This window comes from Ctenopharyngodon idella, chromosome 23 (assembly GCF_019924925.1).
Source record: "Ctenopharyngodon idella isolate HZGC_01 chromosome 23, HZGC01, whole genome shotgun sequence".
NCBI lineage: Eukaryota > Metazoa > Chordata > Actinopteri > Cypriniformes > Xenocyprididae > Ctenopharyngodon > Ctenopharyngodon idella.
In genome coordinates, this window is record NC_067242.1 from 13,938,909 (window position 1) to 13,959,136 (window position 20,228).

The following is a 20,228-nucleotide window of genomic DNA, read 5'->3' on the forward strand; positions in this document are numbered from 1 at the left end:
ATAAATACAGAAGTAGCTACATTTATCCAGAGGGCTCATCAGGAACTCAGAAACACACACCTGGAGCCCAAACAGACTATATCAGGGTAGATCCACACACACACACACATACAGTCATCCCGCCCTTCCTGCAGGACGCCATATAATTACTCCTGTAAGTAAGGTGCTCCAGTTGGCTCTAAGGAGGCGAGTTCCTCCTACTCCTGGATCTCCTAACTCTCTCTCATTCACTCATTCACTCTGTCTTTCCCCTCCCTCCACGCCTATTCTCCTCTCTCCTATCCTCTCTCTTAGTCTGTGACACTCTTTGGCAAGTAGAGCATGACTCCCCATGCTGTACATCTGCCACTGATCTGAGACCTGTGAGGCGAGACTATCTCTACACGGCCCCACAGTGATCCAAAAAGGACCACAGCAGCCTGGGATCAGGAATTAAAGTGCACATCTCCAGGCCAGGAGGAGTGAAAACCGGGTGAGAAGGATAGAGGGTGACAGAACACGCTCAACTCAGTGACAGTATGGAAATGGAGAGGCTGGGGAGAGGAGGAACCAAACCGAGCGCGGGCCCCAACACTCTCCTGAAAGCCGCCCTGGCAGTGTGTGTGTGTGTCTGCATTGCACTACTGATAGCCGTCATCACGGGTGAGTAATTAGCATGCACAATTAACTACTTACTACTAAAGTGATATATTGCTCATTAAATGATAGATAGATAGATAGATAGATAGATAGATACATAGATAGATAGATTTGTGCTCTTTGGTCAGTGTTCAGATGTGTGTTTGTGTGTGAGATTATTTTAGGAGTGTATACTGTTACACACGCAGCATGTCTTTGAAGGCTGTAATTAGCACAGAAAGTAGGAGCTCTGGTTAGGAAACATGTATGTGTTTTTTTTTTTTTAAGTTTTGAGGCTAAAGGGCAGTGAGCGCGTATTTCAGTGTCGTTTAGGGATTTAAGTTGAGGAAAGAGTGCATTTTTAAAGGGATAGTAGTCATCATTTACTCACCGTCATGTCGTTCCAAACTTGTATGACTTACTTTCTTCTGTGGAACATTAAAGAAGATATTTCGTAGAGTGTTCAAGCTGCTCTTTTCTATAAAAATGACAGTATCCAGCTCCAAAAAGCACCATAAAAGTGTTCTGAGTTTTGTTGAATGACATGAGGGTGAGTAAATAAGGACAGGATTTTCATTTTTTGGTGAACTGTCCCTTTAAGAGTGCTGAAATGCGTGAATGGGTCTTGTGGAACCTGAGACATTGCGAATGTACATTTCGTGACATGCTAGATGAGCATGTGGATGTACAGTATTTTGGTATACACAAGTGTTTTCTGGGTGATGTACTGCTGAGATGGCAAATAAATGATGTTCTTCTTATTGTTCTCAGTTGTTGAGGGCTGCCTGCATATTTGCGGTGAGACTAGAGTGTAATTATGCTCATTTCTGTCTACATATTCCAGTCACACACACACATACGCGGCTGTGTCTGTTGGTTCTGGGGATAATTAGGCTCAGTCCCACGGGGCCGGGTGCTGGATCCTGCTGTGGTCATCTGCTGTCCAGTTGTGGACTGAACCATAAACACAGGCCTTTAAAAGCAATGCTTGTCTGATTTCACAACATACATACAGTTTTGTGCTCACTCAAACTCACTGACACAAATTCACACAGCTTCACTGACCTCTGCATGGAGAGTTTCAGTATGTTCTCATTAACTCAATTTCCTGGGGACAAACTATTAAAATTAAATTAAATACTGAAAAAAAGCTAAATATATTAAATACAAAAAAAGGAAATAATTAATATTTTGCTTCAGAATTTTTAAACTTAAGTTTAAATTCCGAGTAAATGACACAATGTAAATGAACTAGATTTCTCTGATCCCATCCTTCAACAAAATGTATACATTGCAAGCAGTGCACAGGGATATAGTTTTTATGGGGACAATTAAATTAAATTATGCAAAAACACAAATATATTAAAATAAATATATCAATAATTTAATTTCATTTAAAAAACAAACATGGCCGAATGCAGAGGTCAAACAAAAAAGAAAGAAAGAGAAAATCTAACATTTTATTTTCCATAAAATGTAACCTAATTAGCTGCTTTTTAAGAAGTAACACTATGTAACATTATTCTTCCCCTGCCCTGTTTGTAGATGTGCAGCTTCTTTGGAGTGTGTGTAGTAGAGCATGCACTATGTTTTTGTCCTGTGACATCCAGAGCATGGACAGCTGAAGCCTGAGCACAGTGGGAACTGAGTCTCTGTGTGTTTGTGTGTGCATGTGTGTGTGTGTGTGTGTGTGTTCACAGCGCAATGTTTGGCGGTCATTTCAGGGCATAGTTGTCTTGATTGGTCTGTTTGACAGATTTATGTTTCTCTCCTCCTGTAGTGTCACACAAAGCAAGCAATGAAGACCTCTGCCTTACCCCACATTGTATTGAAGCAGGTAAACGTATATCATAAAGCCATATAGGGGCTAGAATGTCATGTGGTCTTTTTTAAAAACTTGGCATAAGTACGCAACTACAGTACCTAGCAATTCCTTAAACTATACACTCACTTTTAACATAACAAGCGGACATTATCATTCAGAAAAACTTCAATTCAGTTCAAATACTGTTTTTACTTGTTTGAGATTACTGTAATGCTGAATCTGTGTTTGCTGATGTGTCATCTCTAGCCGGTTCTATCCTGAGTAAGATGGATCAGTCAGTAGAACCATGTGATGACTTCTACCAGTACGCATGTGGAGGCTGGCTCCGGGATAACCCCATTCCGGAAGACTCATCCAGCTATGGGATTTACCCATGGCTCAGACAGAATGTAGACCTCAAGCTGAAAGGTGCACTGATCCACATGATCCTGAATGAAATAAAATTTGTAGCCCAAATAAGGTGATTCAATATTGAATCTTTGTGCCACAGAGTTGTTAGAGGAGCCTATCGGAGGTGAAGACATTGAGGCAGTGAAGAAGGCCAAAATCCTCTACACATCCTGCATGAATGAATGTAAGAACCAAAGAGCTCTTTGCAGATCCATACAGTCATAAGCACTATTCAGACATTTGTTATTTTCAATATAGTAATAATAATGGGATTGAGACCTTGAATTAGCCAGATAATAATTGGCAATTTGCTCTGTTATTATTATTATTTTTACATTATTTATTATTATTATTAAGGTTGTGTATTCAGACTGGATTTAAATCAAAGTAATTAATTACATAATGAAAATACATTTTTTTAAATAAATTTTATATTTGATAAATTTTATCTTTTATTTTTTATTATATTTATATATGTTTTTATGTATTTTATATTGACCATTAGATGATATTAGAGAACCGTGAACATGCAAATGTTTTGCTAAATTATTAAAATATTATCTTAAAATTTTAGGCGGTACTTTAGGTAAATATTTTATGTCTGTATAAGAGGTTCAGCTGTCAAAAAAGCTTTGGAATCCCTATTTACTGCAATGTAAGCATCTGCCAGGTGAATAAATATAAATTCTACTTCTTCATCTCTTTCTTTTTCCCTCTATCCTGACAGCTATCCTGGAGCTTAAGGATGCCAAACCTCTGCTGGAGAATCTTAAGCAGAAGGAATTCCGCTGGCCGGTTCTAGGCGATGCGTTGGGCCCTTCCTTGCGGTGGGTGGAGTCTCAGTTTAACTTGCTGGAGACACTGGCGCAGATACGCAGTCAGCACAGCAAATCCGTCCTTATCCGGCTTTTTGTCTCTCCTGATGACAAGAACTCGAATCAGTACATAATCAAGGTGAGAACTACATGTCAAAATGCTCTTGACATGTCAAATTCTGGCTCAACCAATTGCGCTAGTTGGGGCGGAATAATATATAGTAGGGGTGTAACGGTACATGTATTCATCTGGAACCGTTACGATTCGGTGCATACAGTCAGACGAAGAATACAGTCAGTCACAGGCGATCAACACTCCAATCCAGAAGGGGGCGTACACGGTAATGCAACGTTGTTTGCTAACCGCCACAACAGGAAATAGAGCAGAAGAAGTGTGTGCACCAACCCAAAACAAAAGTTCAGATGGCACTCAAGAGCTTGCTAGTAGCACCTAGTTACACCCCTAATATATAGCAATTCTTTTTTTCCCTAGCTGGATCAGGCCTCTTTGTCACTGTCATCCAGAGAAGATTACATCACCAACACAACTGAGGCACAAATGGTACATCAGTACATCTGTCAACCTGTTTATATATCATTACATGCAGTCACAGTCAGTCAGCCCTTTCTCAAACCATTCTTTTCATGCCTCTCTGCAGTATCGAGAAGCTCTTTTAAGGCTGATGGTTGACGTTTCTGTCATGCTTGGAGCCAATGAGCAGGCTGCTGAGGCTCAGATGAAACTGGTACTTGATTTCGAAATGAAACTTGCACAGGTGAGCAGCAAAACACTTGAAAATCTGAGGCCAGATTCCTTCAATTCACTGGCATTGAGAAAGAAAACATTGCTTGATGCTTCAATGGAGTGTGTGCTCTTCTGTAGATTGTGATTCCCTATGAAAACCGCACCAGTGAGAACATGTACAACAAGTACAGTTTGTCTAAACTGCACCGCACTGTTCCAGATGTAAGTACATTATTATTAAAATAAATGTATATGTTATGCCATGTCATACTCATATACACATGCTTAATTAGTGGTAGGAAAATAAATGAGCCAGGCTGATTAGTTGCCCAGTATTTAGCCATTTTGAGGTGATCTGTATTGACTGATAACAGTTGAACAAAACAAGGATGCCGTTTTTTTTCCCCAGCCCTAAAAAAAGCTATTTACTGAGGTTCAAGTCATGTCAGAAAGATCGTATTTATTTAGTTAAACGCACATGAACACCACCACAAAGTCATAAATACGAGTGGGAAGCTCTGGAGTTGTGAGTGAGAAACGTGGTGTTGTCAGGCTTTTTTATTTACAACAAAATAAGCTAACTGCACAAAATATAATAGCATTGTAATATAACAATATAATGTGTAATGATAGTTTCATGGCTTCAGAATTTTTTTTTTTTTTAAAAAAGCAAAACATAGCCTACCTGATGCACATTCTTTGTACATTAATTTAATTTTCTAGGAGTTTAAAAACATTGCTGTAGTTAATTAAAACTGCTGTCCTTAACTTTTTTGTGTTCAAAATTTACAAAAATTATATAATGAGGGAGTACATCATGAATCCATTTTCCAAACCGTATTTTTGTCTTACCCTGAATCACTACAGTACACCTTTAATAAGTGTTTATATTCTGACTATTTTAGACTGGTTTGGGTCGTACCACTGTAGAGTAGCACAGTACCTGCATGACTCGTCATAGACATAAACAGAGAGAAGTAGCTCCGGCTACAATGTTCTTCCGCAAAACGCATGCAGTTTTGTTTATTAACCGCTAGAGCGGCATAAGTTACAGACTGCAGCATTAAGAAAATATACATCGCCATTTTTTCTCCGACAAAAGTGTCTTGAACGCACCTGACATCATAAACACGACTTCCCAATTCGTAAGTACAAACTTCCAAGGAGGTCTTAAAGGGTTAGTTCACCCAAAAATGAAAATAATGTCATTTATTACTCACCCTCATGCCATTCCACACCTGTAAGACCTTCGTTAATCTTCGGAACGCAAATTAAGATATTTTTGTTGAAATCCGATGGCTCAGTGAGGCCTCCATAGCCAGCAATGACATTTCCTCTCTCAAGATCCATTAATGTACTAAAAACATATTTAAATCAGTTCATGTGAGTACAGTGGTTCAATATTAATATTATAAAACGACAAGAATATTTTTGATGCGCCAAAAAAAAAAAAAAATAACGACTTATATAGTGATGGCCGATTTCAAAACACTGCTTCATAAAGCTTCGGAGCGTTATGAATCTTTTGTGTCGAATCATGATTCGGATCGCGTGTCAAACAGCCAAACTGCTGAAATCACGTGACTTTGGCGCTCCGCTGATTCGACACAAAAGATTCATAACGCTCCGAAGCTTCATGAAGCAGTGTTTTGAAATCGGCCATCACTATATAAGTCGTTATTTTGTTTTTTTGGTGCACCAAAAATATTCTCGTCGCTTTATAATATTAATATTGAACCACTGTACTCACATGAACGGATTTAAATATGTTTTTAGTACATTAATGGATCTTGAGAGAGGAAATGTTATTGCTGGCTATGGAGGCCTCACTGAGCCATTGGATTTCAACAAAAATATCTTAATTTGCGTTCCGAAGATTAACGAAGGTCTTACGGATGTGGAACGGCATGAGGGTGAGTAATAAATTACATTATTTTCATTTTTGGGTAACTAACCCTTTAAGCGCACCAGAATGCCCAATCCCGTCCACGCTCATTTGGCAATTAAATGCTAAATTTAATAAAATAGGTAACAACTCAACTTGAATTAGTTAATGTATTAGATATCATGAACTATCATGATCATAAACATTTAAAAATGTTACTGTAATTCATTGCTAATCTTTAGTCAAATAGCTATTTTAATCAATATATTTTTAAACCTGAATAAATTAGCTTTGACATAAAATTCAATTTAAAAAAATTAGCCTGAATATAAATATATACACAGTTTACCCAGGTCATACTATTATTGTTTCTTTTTCTTTTTGCAGTTTAACTGGCTGGGTTTTGTCAAAGCAGTGATTGACACTGAGCTGTACCCAGACCTGAAAATCTCCTCTTCGGAGCAGGTGATCGTACGTGCTCCACAATACTTTAAAGACCTCTTCAAACTCATCAACGTCACAGAAACCAGGTATCCAGCTCTGGATCAAAACCCTATTAAAACCTACATCAGAGATGCCTGTCTCTGTTGATCTGGACAGTGTCAGCTGTGTGAACACTGTTTTTTTGTGTGTGCTGTTTATATGTCCTACCTGTTTATTACCTGCTCTGCTCAATAACAGAGTCAAGATTAGTCTGTAATTCAGCTGCTGCTAATGTTTTTTCCACCCTCGCCCCAGGACAGTTGCCAATTACGTCATATGGAGATCAGTTTTGTCCCGAATCACCACCTTGAGCCGACGCTTTCTCTACAGATACCTGGACTTTGCTCGGGTTAGTGAACCACCTCCTCATTTTAACCCTCCACCAATCTTTGGATAAAAATACATTCGCTGGAGTTAAAAATATCGTCTCTTCTCAGGTTACCACGGGGACCACCTCTCTGACCCCTCGCTGGGACAAGTGTGTAAATTATGTAGAAAACACACTCATCTATGCCACCGGTAGGCTCTTTGTCGATAAGCATTTCCAGGAGGACAAGAAACACATGGTACGACTTTTATGTATTAAGATATGCAACTATTAATATATGTTAAAGGGGTGATTTCACTTTTTTAACTTTAGTTAATGTGTAATGTTGCTGTTAGAGCATAAACAACATCATGGTAGGGACTACAACAAGCTTCTTCATTAACCCTAAAATTTACATAAACCCTGCACCTGAGAACACACAACAAAGGGGGTGAAGCCATGTTGGGCTGCTTTAGAAAAGAGGAAGAGTTGTTGTAGTAGAGTGTTGTTGCTATGCTGTCATTTTACGCCGGACTGCTTCACAAACGAGGGTCAATTCAACGCTGGATTTGCACACACAAAAACAGCGTGTTTTTGCTCACACCCAAATAGGGGCAAATTTGACCAGCTATAATAAATGATCTGTGGGGTATTTTGAGCTGAAACATCACAGACACATTCTAGGAACACCAGAGACTTGTAAAAGGGGCATTATAGGTCCCCTTTAAAATTCAGCTTTGCCATTACAGAAAAAAGCTACATCTCAAAATATATAAAACTTAAAAAACAGATATTTTAAATTCCTGTTTTTACTGTAGATATACAAGTTTTGCCACTATTCATATATTAAATATAGCTTTGCAGTTACAGGAATAAATTACATTTTAAAATATATAAAAATAGAAAAAGTTATTATATATATATATATATATATATATATATTAAAATGTAATGTATTCCTGTGATGGCAAAGCTGAATTTTCAGCAGCTAGTCTTCAGTGTCACATGATTGATGTAGTTTTTGTCCCCATCTAGTGGCACTAATCATGAATAACAGCATAAAACGTTGGATCTCAGTTTACTTTAAAACTAATAAACATTACTTTGAATGCTCATCTGATTAATGTCTTTTGTCCTTTATGAAGATGGAGGAATTGATTAATGGTATCCGGTGGGCGTTTATCGACATGCTAGAGAAGGAGAATGAATGGATGGATGAGGAAACAAAGAGAAAAGCAACAGATAAGGTGTGTACCAGTGTATTTGTGATGGCTATGAATACACAGAATGTTCTTTTTCACATCATTAATGTCTATATGTCACTTTAGGCTCACGCAGTCTTGGCAAAAGTGGGTTACCCAGACTTCGTCTTAAATGACACCTATATTAATGAGGACATCAAACGAGTATGTTTGCAAGCTTTTCAGATTTTTTGATCTTGTTGATGATGATATTCCAGATTTAATTGTGTTTGGCAGATGTCAATGCAACTTAAAATCATTGAGGTTTTATGTTTATGCACAGTTGTCATTCACGCCGACGGACTACTATGGGAATGTCATGCAGACCCTGAAGTTCATAGCTCAGACTGACATCGGCTGGCTGAGGAAAACAGTCCCACGCACAGAGTAAGTTGTCAGTATTTTTAAAGCCTGTTAAAATTAGATGAATCTGTCTTTGAAAAAAGATGAAATCATTTTTTATGTCGTTCAGGTGGTTCACCAACCCAACTACAGTAAATGCATTCTACAGCTCCTCTACCAACCAGATCAGTGAGTTATGTATTTCGGTTCATTAATTAATACACAGCTTTTTTCTTGAATACTGGTTCTGATTGGTCGATCACAGCATTCTGTGATCATAATATTTCAATCAATCAATTAAAATGACTACTCATTTATTAATCTCAAGATATTTCAGGAAGAAATATAATAATAAAGCTTCAAAGAAAACTAAATAAAAGAAATGAAACTTGTTTTGGCATCTGTCAGGTATAATAGCAGTGTGTTTGATGTTTTTAGATGTTTGATGTTTGTTTAGATATACTGAATCATGTTCTTGGTGATCTTCTTCTACCCAGGATTCCCTGCGGGAGAACTTCAGAAGCCATTTTTCTGGGGACTAGACTATCCTCGGTGAGACATAGACACTTCTTCTTGTTGATGTTTATTGATTTATATTTCCCCAGAACATCTCATTTTTTTATCATCATGTAGATTTCTAGGAAAGCTAATTTGTGAAATGTGTTCTTATGTCAGATCATTGAGCTATGGAGCGATCGGTGTAATTGTGGGGCATGAATTGACCCATGGATTTGATAACAATGGTGAGGCCATTTGATTTATAATCAGAGTCTCAACGCATTTGTTGCCATTGTGATTCTCAAAGACATGTGTATTTGTGTTCATCTAGGCAGAAAATACGACAAAAATGGGAACCTGGACCAGTGGTGGAGCAACACCTCCATCACCCGCTTCAACGAAAAGACACAATGCATGATTGACCAGTACAACAGCTACTACTGGAAGGAGGCGGGGCTAAATGTACAGTAGGCACCAGCCTTTTTAATGCATATCTTTTTGAACGCATCATCAAAATGCAGCAGAGCTACCAAACTAATACTTAATACCCACAATCCCCTCTCAAGGTCAAGGGGAAGAGGACACTAGCAGAGAACATGGCTGACAATGGAGGGATAAGAGAATCTTTCAGGGTATTACAGCATTTTCCACTATAATTATCCTAAAATGACCTGAATCTGATTTACCGTCAACTTGTCTCATTCCAACCCTGTAGGACTTTCTTTGATGGATCACAGAAGGGAAAATTTGGAGAATGTATTGCAATTTGTGATTTGTGAACACATCATTCAGACTACTTTTGTTAACCGGATCAACTGATTCATAGAAAAATATGACTCAAAATGATTCATTCACAAGTCAGACATTGCTACTTTTCTCAAGAGGCGGTTGCACTACATTTTTCGTTCCATTGACTTCCATTTATATACTGTATATGTGAATGTAAGAGGCTGGAAACACAAGCTCATGTGAATTTTGAAGCGTCCCAAAGTTGAAGTTTGATGAATTTGAATCAATTGAAGATGTGTGACCAATAGAAGACTTGTACGTCAAGTTGTAGCTGAATTAAAAGAATGCAGATCTTATATTTTTCCATTGTGGATGCATTATATGTTGAATTATTTTTCTAAAAAAGATGCAGCAGAGTGTTGCGGTGTCTGTGGAAATTTCGGATGCTCAAAATCTACTTTGACCGTGGCTTCAGGAGAGTCAAGATTTTCAGTGAATAAATTATTAAATATTATATCATACAACATAAAAACGAAATGGCACACAATTCATATGAAACACTTTTATCATACTTTAATTGTTCTTTTTTTTTAATCCTTTTTGAAGCTTGAAAAGTCCATTCATTTTTATTGCATATAATAAAATTCTTGTTTGTGTTCCTTGGAAAAAAGAATTTTTTGAATGACATGAGGGTGAATTTTTAAACTATTCCTTTAATATTCCTTGTTTGGGTGTTGACATTTATAATCATGTGTATCCATGTGCGTGTGAACGTGTCTGCAGGCCTACAGGAGATGGATCGAGAAAGAGAGAGGAGGAGTCGAGGAGCCTCTCTTACCTGGTGTGGGTCTGAACAATAACCAGCTGTTCTTCCTCAGTTATGCCCATGTCAGTATTCAGTATATTTCAAACATACATACTTAGGCCTAAATGTCAGATGTCACAGACATTATTTTTTATTCTTAATAATTTAGACTCGGTTGGAAAAGTGTTCAAAATGTTTCTTGTCTTTTTTAGGGGTTTTATGTGTATCCTGAATAGTATGCAAGATTAGAATGAGCATTTTATGAGATGGCAGCATGTTCAAATATCTATGCACTGTTTTAGTACACACTCAAAAGTATGCACTTTCTGATTACTAACAAAGTAAATACTTTTAAGTACATGATATATGCAAACTGAGTTTAAAGGTTCAGTGAGTGATTTCTGAGAAACGCTGTTGAAAGTGGATCAGAGCCAATCAGCAGTAGGGGCCGTATACACTTATGATGGAGGAGGAGAGAGAGTCAGCAAAGACTGTAGAAAGAGAGAATGACTGAGAGACATTTCAAAAGAGATAAGGTCAGAGGAATATCACTGAAAAAAGAAGGGTTAAGATCAGACAAAGCTAAGCGGAAAGGCCTGAAAACGGATGCTGAGATTGCGTTGTTTCTGCTCCATATGTGAGTAACATTGGTTTTGCTATGTTTCACAGAACCAAGATATGCTGTTGTTGTAATGTTAGCTATAGTAACAGGACAGTTTTGAGTGTCATTGTTTGTCTGGAGCTGGTGTGCTGCTGGCGACTAACAACAAGCTCTTGCCTGGATATACTCTTGTGTACAGTATGCTCAATTTTTGTTCTTCCTTGTCGTACATTTTCACTTTCTTTTCGCAAAGCATTATTTTGCTTCTCTTCAGCTATGATAAAGAGACATCCATTCTTGCGTTGCATGTTTGTGCATTTTGTAGGCGGAGCAATGAAGGGAGGGGTGTGTTTGTTTGGGTTGGTGTTTCTCAGAAATCCCTTACTGCACCTTTTAAGGAAAGACACTACAGGTGAATAGGATAAAACATTTAGATATCAGCACACTTTGTCAGTTGATTTATTATTGCAAACATGTTTTGCATTACAAGTTTTCTGAAATGTTTTGTTACAGATATGCAAATAAGGCATTGTCTAATTAAATATGCACTAATTTGCAGAATTTTTTCCAGAACAAAAATCTGAAGAAACAAGTTCAAAATTCTGGTTTTGTTTTGTTGACATATTAGTTTTCTCCTTTTATCACTCTATAAACCAGAATATACTGACAACAGCCAGAAAAAAATGCCATGTCTTTTTTTTTTTTTTTTTTTAAGATTTATTTTTGGCGTTTTTGCCTTTATTATGACAGAATAGTAAGTTGACAGGAAGCGAAGTTGGAGAGATAGAGGGGGGTGGGATTGGGAAAGGTCCACGAGCTGGGACTTGAACTCGGGATGCCAGAAAGCGCAACTGCGCTATATGTCGGTGCTGCCCACGAGGCTATTGGCGCCAACAAAATGGCATGTTTTTAGGTATAAAATCAGGCAAATGATATATGAACAAACCCCGTTGAAAAATTTCAGAAGTATATAGTATATATGAATAAAAATGGAAAGTTTGGTGTATATAAGTGATACTTAAAATGGAGATTGGAGTGCATCCAAAAACATTTAAAAAGAAAGATACTGTAATTAAAATCTAAAGATTCAAATAGATAAAGTACAATAAAAGAAGCACTTAAAATTGTATTTTCTTTCCACTAGCCTGAAACAACACGTTATGAAAAGCCAAAACAGTCCAAAATCTCAAAATTGACCAGTACATAAAAAACAGTGTTTTTGCCTGTATTGTCTAACCTTAAACTGGACTCTTATTGATTTGTTTGTGTATATATTATATGCTAGGTTCGCTGTAATTCCTACAGACCAGAAGCAGCACGTGATCAGATCCAAAGTGGAGCTCACAGCCCTCCTAAATATAGGTATGGTTCAGTAATATATACAGCTCATTTACATCTATATTACATCCCCTATTCTTCAGTGTCACTCACTTTACTCTCATTACTGTGATGAAGGGTTATAGGGGCGATGAGCAACTATGAAGAGTTCCGTAAAGCTTTTAACTGCCCCGAGACGTCAATCATGAACAGGGGGGCGGAGTCCTGTCGAGTGTGGTAATGAAAATAAGGACCCTGTGAAGATTTCAATCACAGCACAACCCAAACCTCCTTATTTTGTCCCATTCACTGGTTTCTATAGAGAAACAGCGGTTACTAACACTGAACCCCGGGGCCATGCTGACCACTGCAGTGCCCGGCCCTCCTTCAGCCACTGGAATACTGCACTCACCTGAAAGCTTTCGGCCAGATCTGCGTTTTACTGTCTGACCTCAATTATAATGTGCAAAAGGCAAACGGACCACAAAAATTCCTATGAGGCCTTCCTTTGGTTCATCACTGTTTTTTACTCAAACAAATTAGGTCGCACTGTTGCTTTAAGAGTGCTATAAATTATTATTGCCATTTTTGTTGTTGTTGATAACAGTTTGTCTGTCATTTTAGCATTGTCTGTCATTTTATTTTATTGAACACTTAAGTAAATAGTTATTGTTTTCCTGAGGTTTTCCAACTGTCTTTGTGGTGTTGTTGTTTTTTTTCTTCGCAGAATAACAAATCTATTTTGGTGTATTTTACATGTTCATGATGAAACGGAAGTAGCAACAGAACTTTATTCAGTAATGTGTGATGGATCATCGAAAAATAAAAATAAAAATGTAGGATGGGAATTTTTGAGACATGGGCATAACTTTAAAATTAATGCAAGCTTGATTACAAGGGGCGGAGTTTAAGTGAATTAATGATTGGAGGCAAAAAGTCAGCCATTTTCACCGGAAGTTCAAGTTATAACATTTTGATTAAACATTACAAGGTCCAAAAAATAAAAAATGAAATGTATAGTTGTTCACAATAAGATCTGTAACATGCATTTACAAAAAAGATGTTTAAAGTTGATTTAGGTAATTTGTGCCACAAACTGTTTTCAAATAGCCGCCTTTTTAAAGTATTTACTTTTGTATTTATTTGGCCATGTAATAAGCAGGATAAAATATAATCAGCCTGTCATTATAGCAAAATAAACAGGACAGACAGGGTGATGAGGTCCATTATTCCTTGTCTCTGCATATTTAGCTGGGAAATGAGATTTAACTATTTTAACATCAACAAATGTACATATCTCCATTAACTATGCATGCAGTAAGATAATCCAGACATTCATGAAACACTGAAACTGAATTTTTGTGTCTACACTCCAAAATTGGCATTTCACAGCCATGCCACAGAAGAACTATTTTGGGTGAACAGTTCTTAAAAGAACCTTTTTATTATTATTATTATTATTATTATTATTTTATTATTATTTAATAATCAAAAGAACACTTTTTTTTACTATAAAGAACATTTGTGCTTCGAAAAGGTTCCATGGATGCTAAAGGTTCTTCATTGAACCATAAATTCCAATAAAGAACCTTTATTTTTATGAGCGCAGGGAGAGGAAATCAATGCAAATGTCCTTTTTTTCACATGACCAATCTGAAAAAATGTCTGAATAACAATCTATCCAAGCACACAGGGAAATTGGATGAATGAAAAATGGAACCACTCCTATTGGACATAAACTCAGAGCATGTATTAAGCACAGACACTGCAGCAGTCCAATAATGCAGATAGGATTTGAACCAAAATCAATTGCTTTGACCTCCATTTATGCTGGAATAACAGAGGAAGTCTTGTGGGGACAAAACGGTGAAAAACAGAATTTCATTGATTGGAGTGCTAAAAAGGAAAGGTCTAAAAATAACCCAGAGTTCCTGAGGAGATGCATCCGTCAGTCTCTGTGTCGTAGTGTTTGCTGTCATTCTGAGGAGCGAGAGAAAGAGAGTGACAAAGTATAATGGGTTCAAATGTCCAGGGGGCCAAAATCTTCATTCTGCCTGGAGGAAACTGGATATGAAAGAGTGAGAGAAAGCTGGAGGTAGAGAGAGTGAGTTTTGTAGAACAATGCCAGAGGGGGCCAATTCATCCACTGATGCATGAGGCCTGTGAATGTGAGAACACAACTGTGCCCTGCAGTGTCACATGCTATACTTCATCTAAAATTATTTTAACCCTGTGGTCCTCTATGGTCAAAAATGACAGAAAACTTTTACGTTTTGAAATTTTTAATTTTTTTTCTTCATCGGAATGGGATGAAACTTGGTGACTTTTGTTGCTTTAGCTAATATATGAACACACACAAAAAAAAATCATGGACATGATTCGGATATGTTAAAGGGTCGTAAAAAAAAATAGTCACACTTGGCTCCTTCGTGGTTAAAAATGGCCAGCATAGGAAATGAATGGGAAATACAAAACAATACTAAAATTCAGAGAAACTTTTGGTGGTACAAACTACAATTCAGCCACTGTGCAGAGAAAAAAGTGCACAACAATGAAGGAGTGAAACTCTAAAATGTCAAGAGTACAAAATAGACACATCCACCCCCCCTTACCCCCCCACACATATATATGAACTAGCACGACTATAATACAGAGCAAGTTTTTGCAAATCTGTGAAATAAAATCAATAATTCAGCCATAAAGCAGTACACAAAAAAAAAAAAAAAAAAAAAAACAGCAAGGAAGAGGTTACAATATAAAACATCAAGATTATAAAACAGACACACCCACTCAAACACACACAACACACTATTATACACAAATGAACTAGTGTGGCTGTAACAATATGGTAAAATTTAGCCAAAAGACTCAAATAAGAGGTTGAAATCAGATCACACCCAGATTTATTAAGCTGCGATAAAGCATACCTGTTCATTTTTGTTACATTTTGATGATGTTGTGTAACAAAATGTTCTCCTCTGTGTTCAGGTTTGACTGTAGTAAAATTAATGCAAAAACTGACACTTGAAATCAACATTTTAACAAAAAAAATAAATAAAAAAAATTAAACCTTGTCTTGTCTTTGAGAATGTCTAAGTATAAATCCAAATCCACAACTCAATAAAAAAAAAAAAAGTATTTATGTCTAAAAACACTAGATAATTTATAAACCAATTTATATAGAACTATATAGGAATCTAGTGGTTACAACATGGCATTACTAAAGTTTTTCTTTTTTTACCCCACCAGATGGCACTAATCTACCTTAAAAAAAAATTGGATTTTAAATGCCTTGTTCTATTTTAACATGGAATACTGCTTTTATTGAAAAATAGTTTTTAAAAAATATTAGCAAAAAAATTGTATCATTAAATTGTATAAATATTGCATAGTATTATAAAATACCCTTAAAATTCAAAATAATTATAAAAAAAATGTTTATTGAACAAAAATATATTTCATTGGTTTTCCTTGGGGGAAAAAAAGTTACATTTTAAGGCTTCGGTCACTTTTGACCGTGAAGAAACGAAGAGGACCAGGATTAAACAACATATTTGTTTTTTTTATAAATAGTATGCATGAAGTTTTTACTGAACTCGTATATATATATTCCATGGAGAAAAAAAACATTACAAAAAATCATAACAGAGTTTTCAATTTGGGATAATCTATCCATTTAAAAGAAATGGTGACAATTTCCAGTACCTAATTAAATATACCCTTCATTCATATTATATTCCAAATGAATTCTGTTACTCATAATTACCCCAAATGGCAAGCTTCTCTTTTTTCCTTATCTAGCCTGCACATCCAAATCCATCCATTATTTAACAATGCATCTAATACTTCAAATTCATTAAAACATCACAAGTTTGATACGTAAGAAATCGAGGCTCCTCAAATGAGTCAGAGCTCATGCATCTGTTATAAAGAAAAAGAAAGACAGTTCCCTAAATTAACTGTTTCCTCCGCTTCTCTTGGCCTCTTTATCTCTCGCTCTCCCTCTCTCTGGCTGTCTTTGAGACAAAGAAAATAACGTAATTATGAGCATTTATGTATACTGTTCCTATGGTAACAGAGCGCCCTATGGGTGCATTGGAACCTGCAGTTTGTAGAGGGGCCGCACTGTCTGTAAGAGAGCAAAAACTTAATTATAATATTATCAGTGCATGCATCATCTTTACTCAAACCGATCACATACTCTCCCCATAATGCACTACAACTGGTGGCTTGAGCTAATGAGGGAGCGGGACAATCTCAGAGCTAAAAGAGCAATAATCAATTCAGTGGTTAATAGGCCCATCAATCTTTAAAAGATCACACCCATAGTAATTAAAAGCTGATTGCATTAACGTATCCTTTGTCTCTATGTGTTAGAATCACTGCTGTAGATATTGTAGGCAATTACAGTACTAGATTTTGTGTTTGTGAGGGAAATACATACAGAAAAAAGAGAAACCAGGTTGAGTGTTTTTCCATAGGTTTGACACTAGAGGGAGATTTAACCATGATTTATTAGCCTATATTTCTTTGTCTTTTACCCTAACAGGTGATTTGTATGTTTGCATCTTTAAACAGATACAAGACACTGGATGTTGCATCGGTTAGAGAGTATATAAATAAAAATAGCTACCCATGCTTTGCTTTTTGCAGATATTACCTGTTGAGGTAAGATACGTTCACTTTGGTCTGTTCTCTGGAGTTTAATTACGTTCGGCGTGAGTGCCATCCTGATAGCCCTGAGCGACACGCAGAGATAGGAACAGGGGCACTAAGAGCTTTTTGAAAGCATTAAACACAGCTGGATGAGCCTGAAGAGCACAGAACTTTTTAAACACCCAGACCTGTAGGTACACTGTCTGTTTACTGAATCACTTTGTGAATTAACTCTATTTCACCTGATGGAGGGAATGAAAAATAAAATATGTAATGATAAATTATATAATTAAAGGTAAGTAAATATCTATCTATCTATCTATCTATCTATCTATCTATCTATCCGTCCGTCCGTCTGTCTATCCATCTGTCTGAGTGTCTGTCTATCTATCTGTCTGTCTGTCTGTCTGTCTGTCTATCTGAGTGTCTGTCTATCTATCTGTCTATCTATCCGTCCATCTGTCTGTCTGTCTGTCTAAGTGTCTGTCTGTCTGTCTGTCTATCTATCTATCTATCTGTCTATCTATCTGTCTCTCTGTCTGTCTGTCTATCTATCTATCTATCTATCTATCTATCTATCTGTCTATCTATCTGTCTGTCTGTCTGTCTGTCTGTCTTTGTCTATCTGTCTGTCTGTCTGTCTGTCATGCGTTTACTGAAACACTCTTTGAGTTAACTCTTTATTTCTTCAGATGGAGGGAATAAAATGAAAAGATGCATAGATGAAAATGAAAGGGAAGTGAAAGCCATCTATCTACCTGCGTAATGAAAATCTATCTATCGGGAAAGGTATTGCCTGAATAACAAACTGCAGCCATTTTCAAAATGTAGTGCTTCCAGATGACATTTAAGTGGCAGCGAATTGACATTATCCTTCCCAGGTGGTCCAGGTTATGAACCATAGAACTGCAGGAATTCAAGCCAAAAAACATGACAAGAGGAACATTTGGGTCAGACAGTTTATCTGCCCACAGGTTTTTGTAGGCATTATGTTTTCCATCAGTGCCCAGTAGAGTGTAGAAGACAGATTCACCATTAATATTCTGTCTAAGAGCTAAGCTGGGACCGCACCGTTGAGAGGTCAGGTTGCCAGATTCTCCTCAAGGGCTTATCCAAAATAAATACACTAGGAGATACGCTGAAAGCGGAACGGCCAAGAAATGGAAGAATTATTTATAGATGTGTATGGTTAAAATGTAGCAGGAGATGAGCCTAGGGAATTCAGGAGCCAATCGTTTTTTGTAAGTAATTCCTTGTAGAAAGCAAGAATGGATGGCACTTTCTCACAACAAATCTCCTCATCAATAATGCACTTATCAACATTATTAAATAATTTACTTCGAGAAAGTTCACAAGGAAAGAAAACATCTGTTTATTCTAGTACTCTGTCATTTAAGACCACCTTCTAAGGAGCTATTCTGGAGATCAGATATCTGTGTCCTTCAGAAAACGAGAACATGAAAGGTTGCTGAAAATCGCCTGGCTTCTAGTGTGATCTTGAAGTAACGTTCCCCGTGTCTGTTGGTGGTGGTAATGATGGAGAATGGACTCAGAGGCGGGAATGATTATGGGGGTAATCAGAGTAACAGGCACATGAGCTGTCAGGTGGGAACGAATGTGAGTGATCTCAAGTATGATTTATGAACGGCAATCTAGGAGAACTAAATTATTACCTCCGCCTCTCATGAAAAAATACCATATGGTTTGGAACATGCTGACACACTTAAATCATATTCAATCAGCCTAGGTGGTAGTAAAATGTATGGACATATGCTCCTCTATATGAATATCATGGTTTATGGTGCTGTTTTGCAGGCAGAGGGATCTATTAATTTATTCACAAATTTAATAAAATTGCAGTTCATCCATTCTATGACTTGACTACATCTCTTCTACAATGAGCATGTTTTTAATGAAGCTTAAATCCTAAATGTAAGTAATTTTGATATAATTTTGAATTCATTTTATAGAATGCTCATCTGGTGACGGGTCATTTTTTTGTCCAAAGGCCTTAATAATAATAAAAAACAAAGATATGACATCCAAAGTATGCAAGTATGTTATAAAGTATGTTATATTTTGCTACATATAAAGGTATTTTAAAGATTTTGAAGTGTCCAAAGGTCATTCGGTTTAACTGTCCAAAGGTCAATGCAGCCACTTCATTTGTGAAATGTAATAAATGTATATATTTTTTATTCTGGCATGATTTTATAACATCATATATCAACATAGTGCAAAATGGTATTAAACTTATGTGCAGAAGTTATTGCTTTTTTATGAGAAAGAATGTCCGGAAAAATTAATTTCATTGATGTCATCCGGAGTGACCAATATAAAGGGACCATTTTGGATCAAGTCATGCAGCCAGTACCATATGACAGGATGTGACATCATTCAGACACCTGCAAATGACCATGAAGCAAAGTAACTAACTCTTTTTTAACTATTTGAAAAATTCATGTGTACACTTGCTCATACGCATGTCCTGAAACATCAGGTCATTCGGTACAACCGCTGTAAAACATGGAAAATGTTGTAATTTTTTTAAACTTGTACTAAAATGTTTGATTGTCCTTTTGCTAGCTAGATATCAGCCTGTTAGCATTGTTTGAAAACATCATTCGGTATAACCAAAAGTGTAATTCGGTAAAACCAAAATTTTGGTTAAACCAAATGACTTTTTTGGTGACAAGTTTTGTACTTCTTGTAAAAAATGACATAAGCAGTGTTAATTGATTATAAAAACCACATAATCTCATTGTTAACACTTAATAAAACTTCAAAATTAATTATATCTCCATTATTACACATTTTTTACATTTTTAAAGACCTTATTCATCAATGACCCATATATTATTACTTTTTTCATTGTTACATTTAAACATACTTTTGATTGTACACACCTTTATTTATTTATATTAAAATACTTTTTCAAGGTGAAAAGTATTCTTTGGATGGGTTGTACCAC

The 20,228-nt window shown here is 36.5% G+C and overlaps 1 protein-coding gene across 2 annotated transcripts; it reads left to right on the forward strand.

Moving 5' to 3' along the window:
- Window positions 1-185: 185 nt before the first annotated feature.
- Window positions 186-13,282, forward strand: phex (phosphate regulating endopeptidase homolog, X-linked). 2 transcript variants are annotated; one of them, XM_051882612.1, is made up of 22 exons: window positions 186-642; window positions 2,399-2,455; window positions 2,690-2,851; window positions 2,934-3,017; window positions 3,561-3,787; window positions 4,142-4,210; window positions 4,308-4,424; window positions 4,532-4,615; window positions 6,666-6,808; window positions 7,017-7,110; window positions 7,199-7,327; window positions 8,214-8,315; window positions 8,397-8,474; window positions 8,593-8,696; window positions 8,782-8,840; window positions 9,149-9,203; window positions 9,327-9,394; window positions 9,481-9,611; window positions 9,716-9,781; window positions 10,662-10,766; window positions 12,570-12,646; window positions 12,740-13,282. In XM_051882612.1, the coding sequence occupies exons 1-22, from the start codon at window positions 519-521 to the stop codon at window positions 12,840-12,842; spliced, it is 2,238 nt and encodes a 745-aa protein (XP_051738572.1). In that variant the 5' UTR covers window positions 186-518; the 3' UTR covers window positions 12,843-13,282. The 2 variants fall into 2 exon arrangements, with proteins under 2 accessions (XP_051738572.1, XP_051738573.1); XM_051882613.1 differs by lacking the exon at window positions 186-642 and adding an exon at window positions 1,353-1,416.
- The last annotated feature ends 6,946 nt before the right edge of the window (window positions 13,283-20,228 follow it).

Bases quoted from the DNA above. Each gene is read 5' to 3' on its own strand.
- phex (XM_051882612.1), top strand. From the start codon at position 519: ATGGAAATGGAGAGGCTGGGGAGAGGAGGAACCAAACCGAGCGCGGGC. The intron at 2,852-2,933 runs GTGCACTGATCC...TTTGTGCCACAG, and splicing joins TGTAGACCTCAAGCTGAAAG to AGTTGTTAGAGGAGCCTATC. The intron at 8,841-9,148 runs GTGAGTTATGTA...TCTTCTACCCAG, and splicing joins CTCCTCTACCAACCAGATCA to GATTCCCTGCGGGAGAACTT.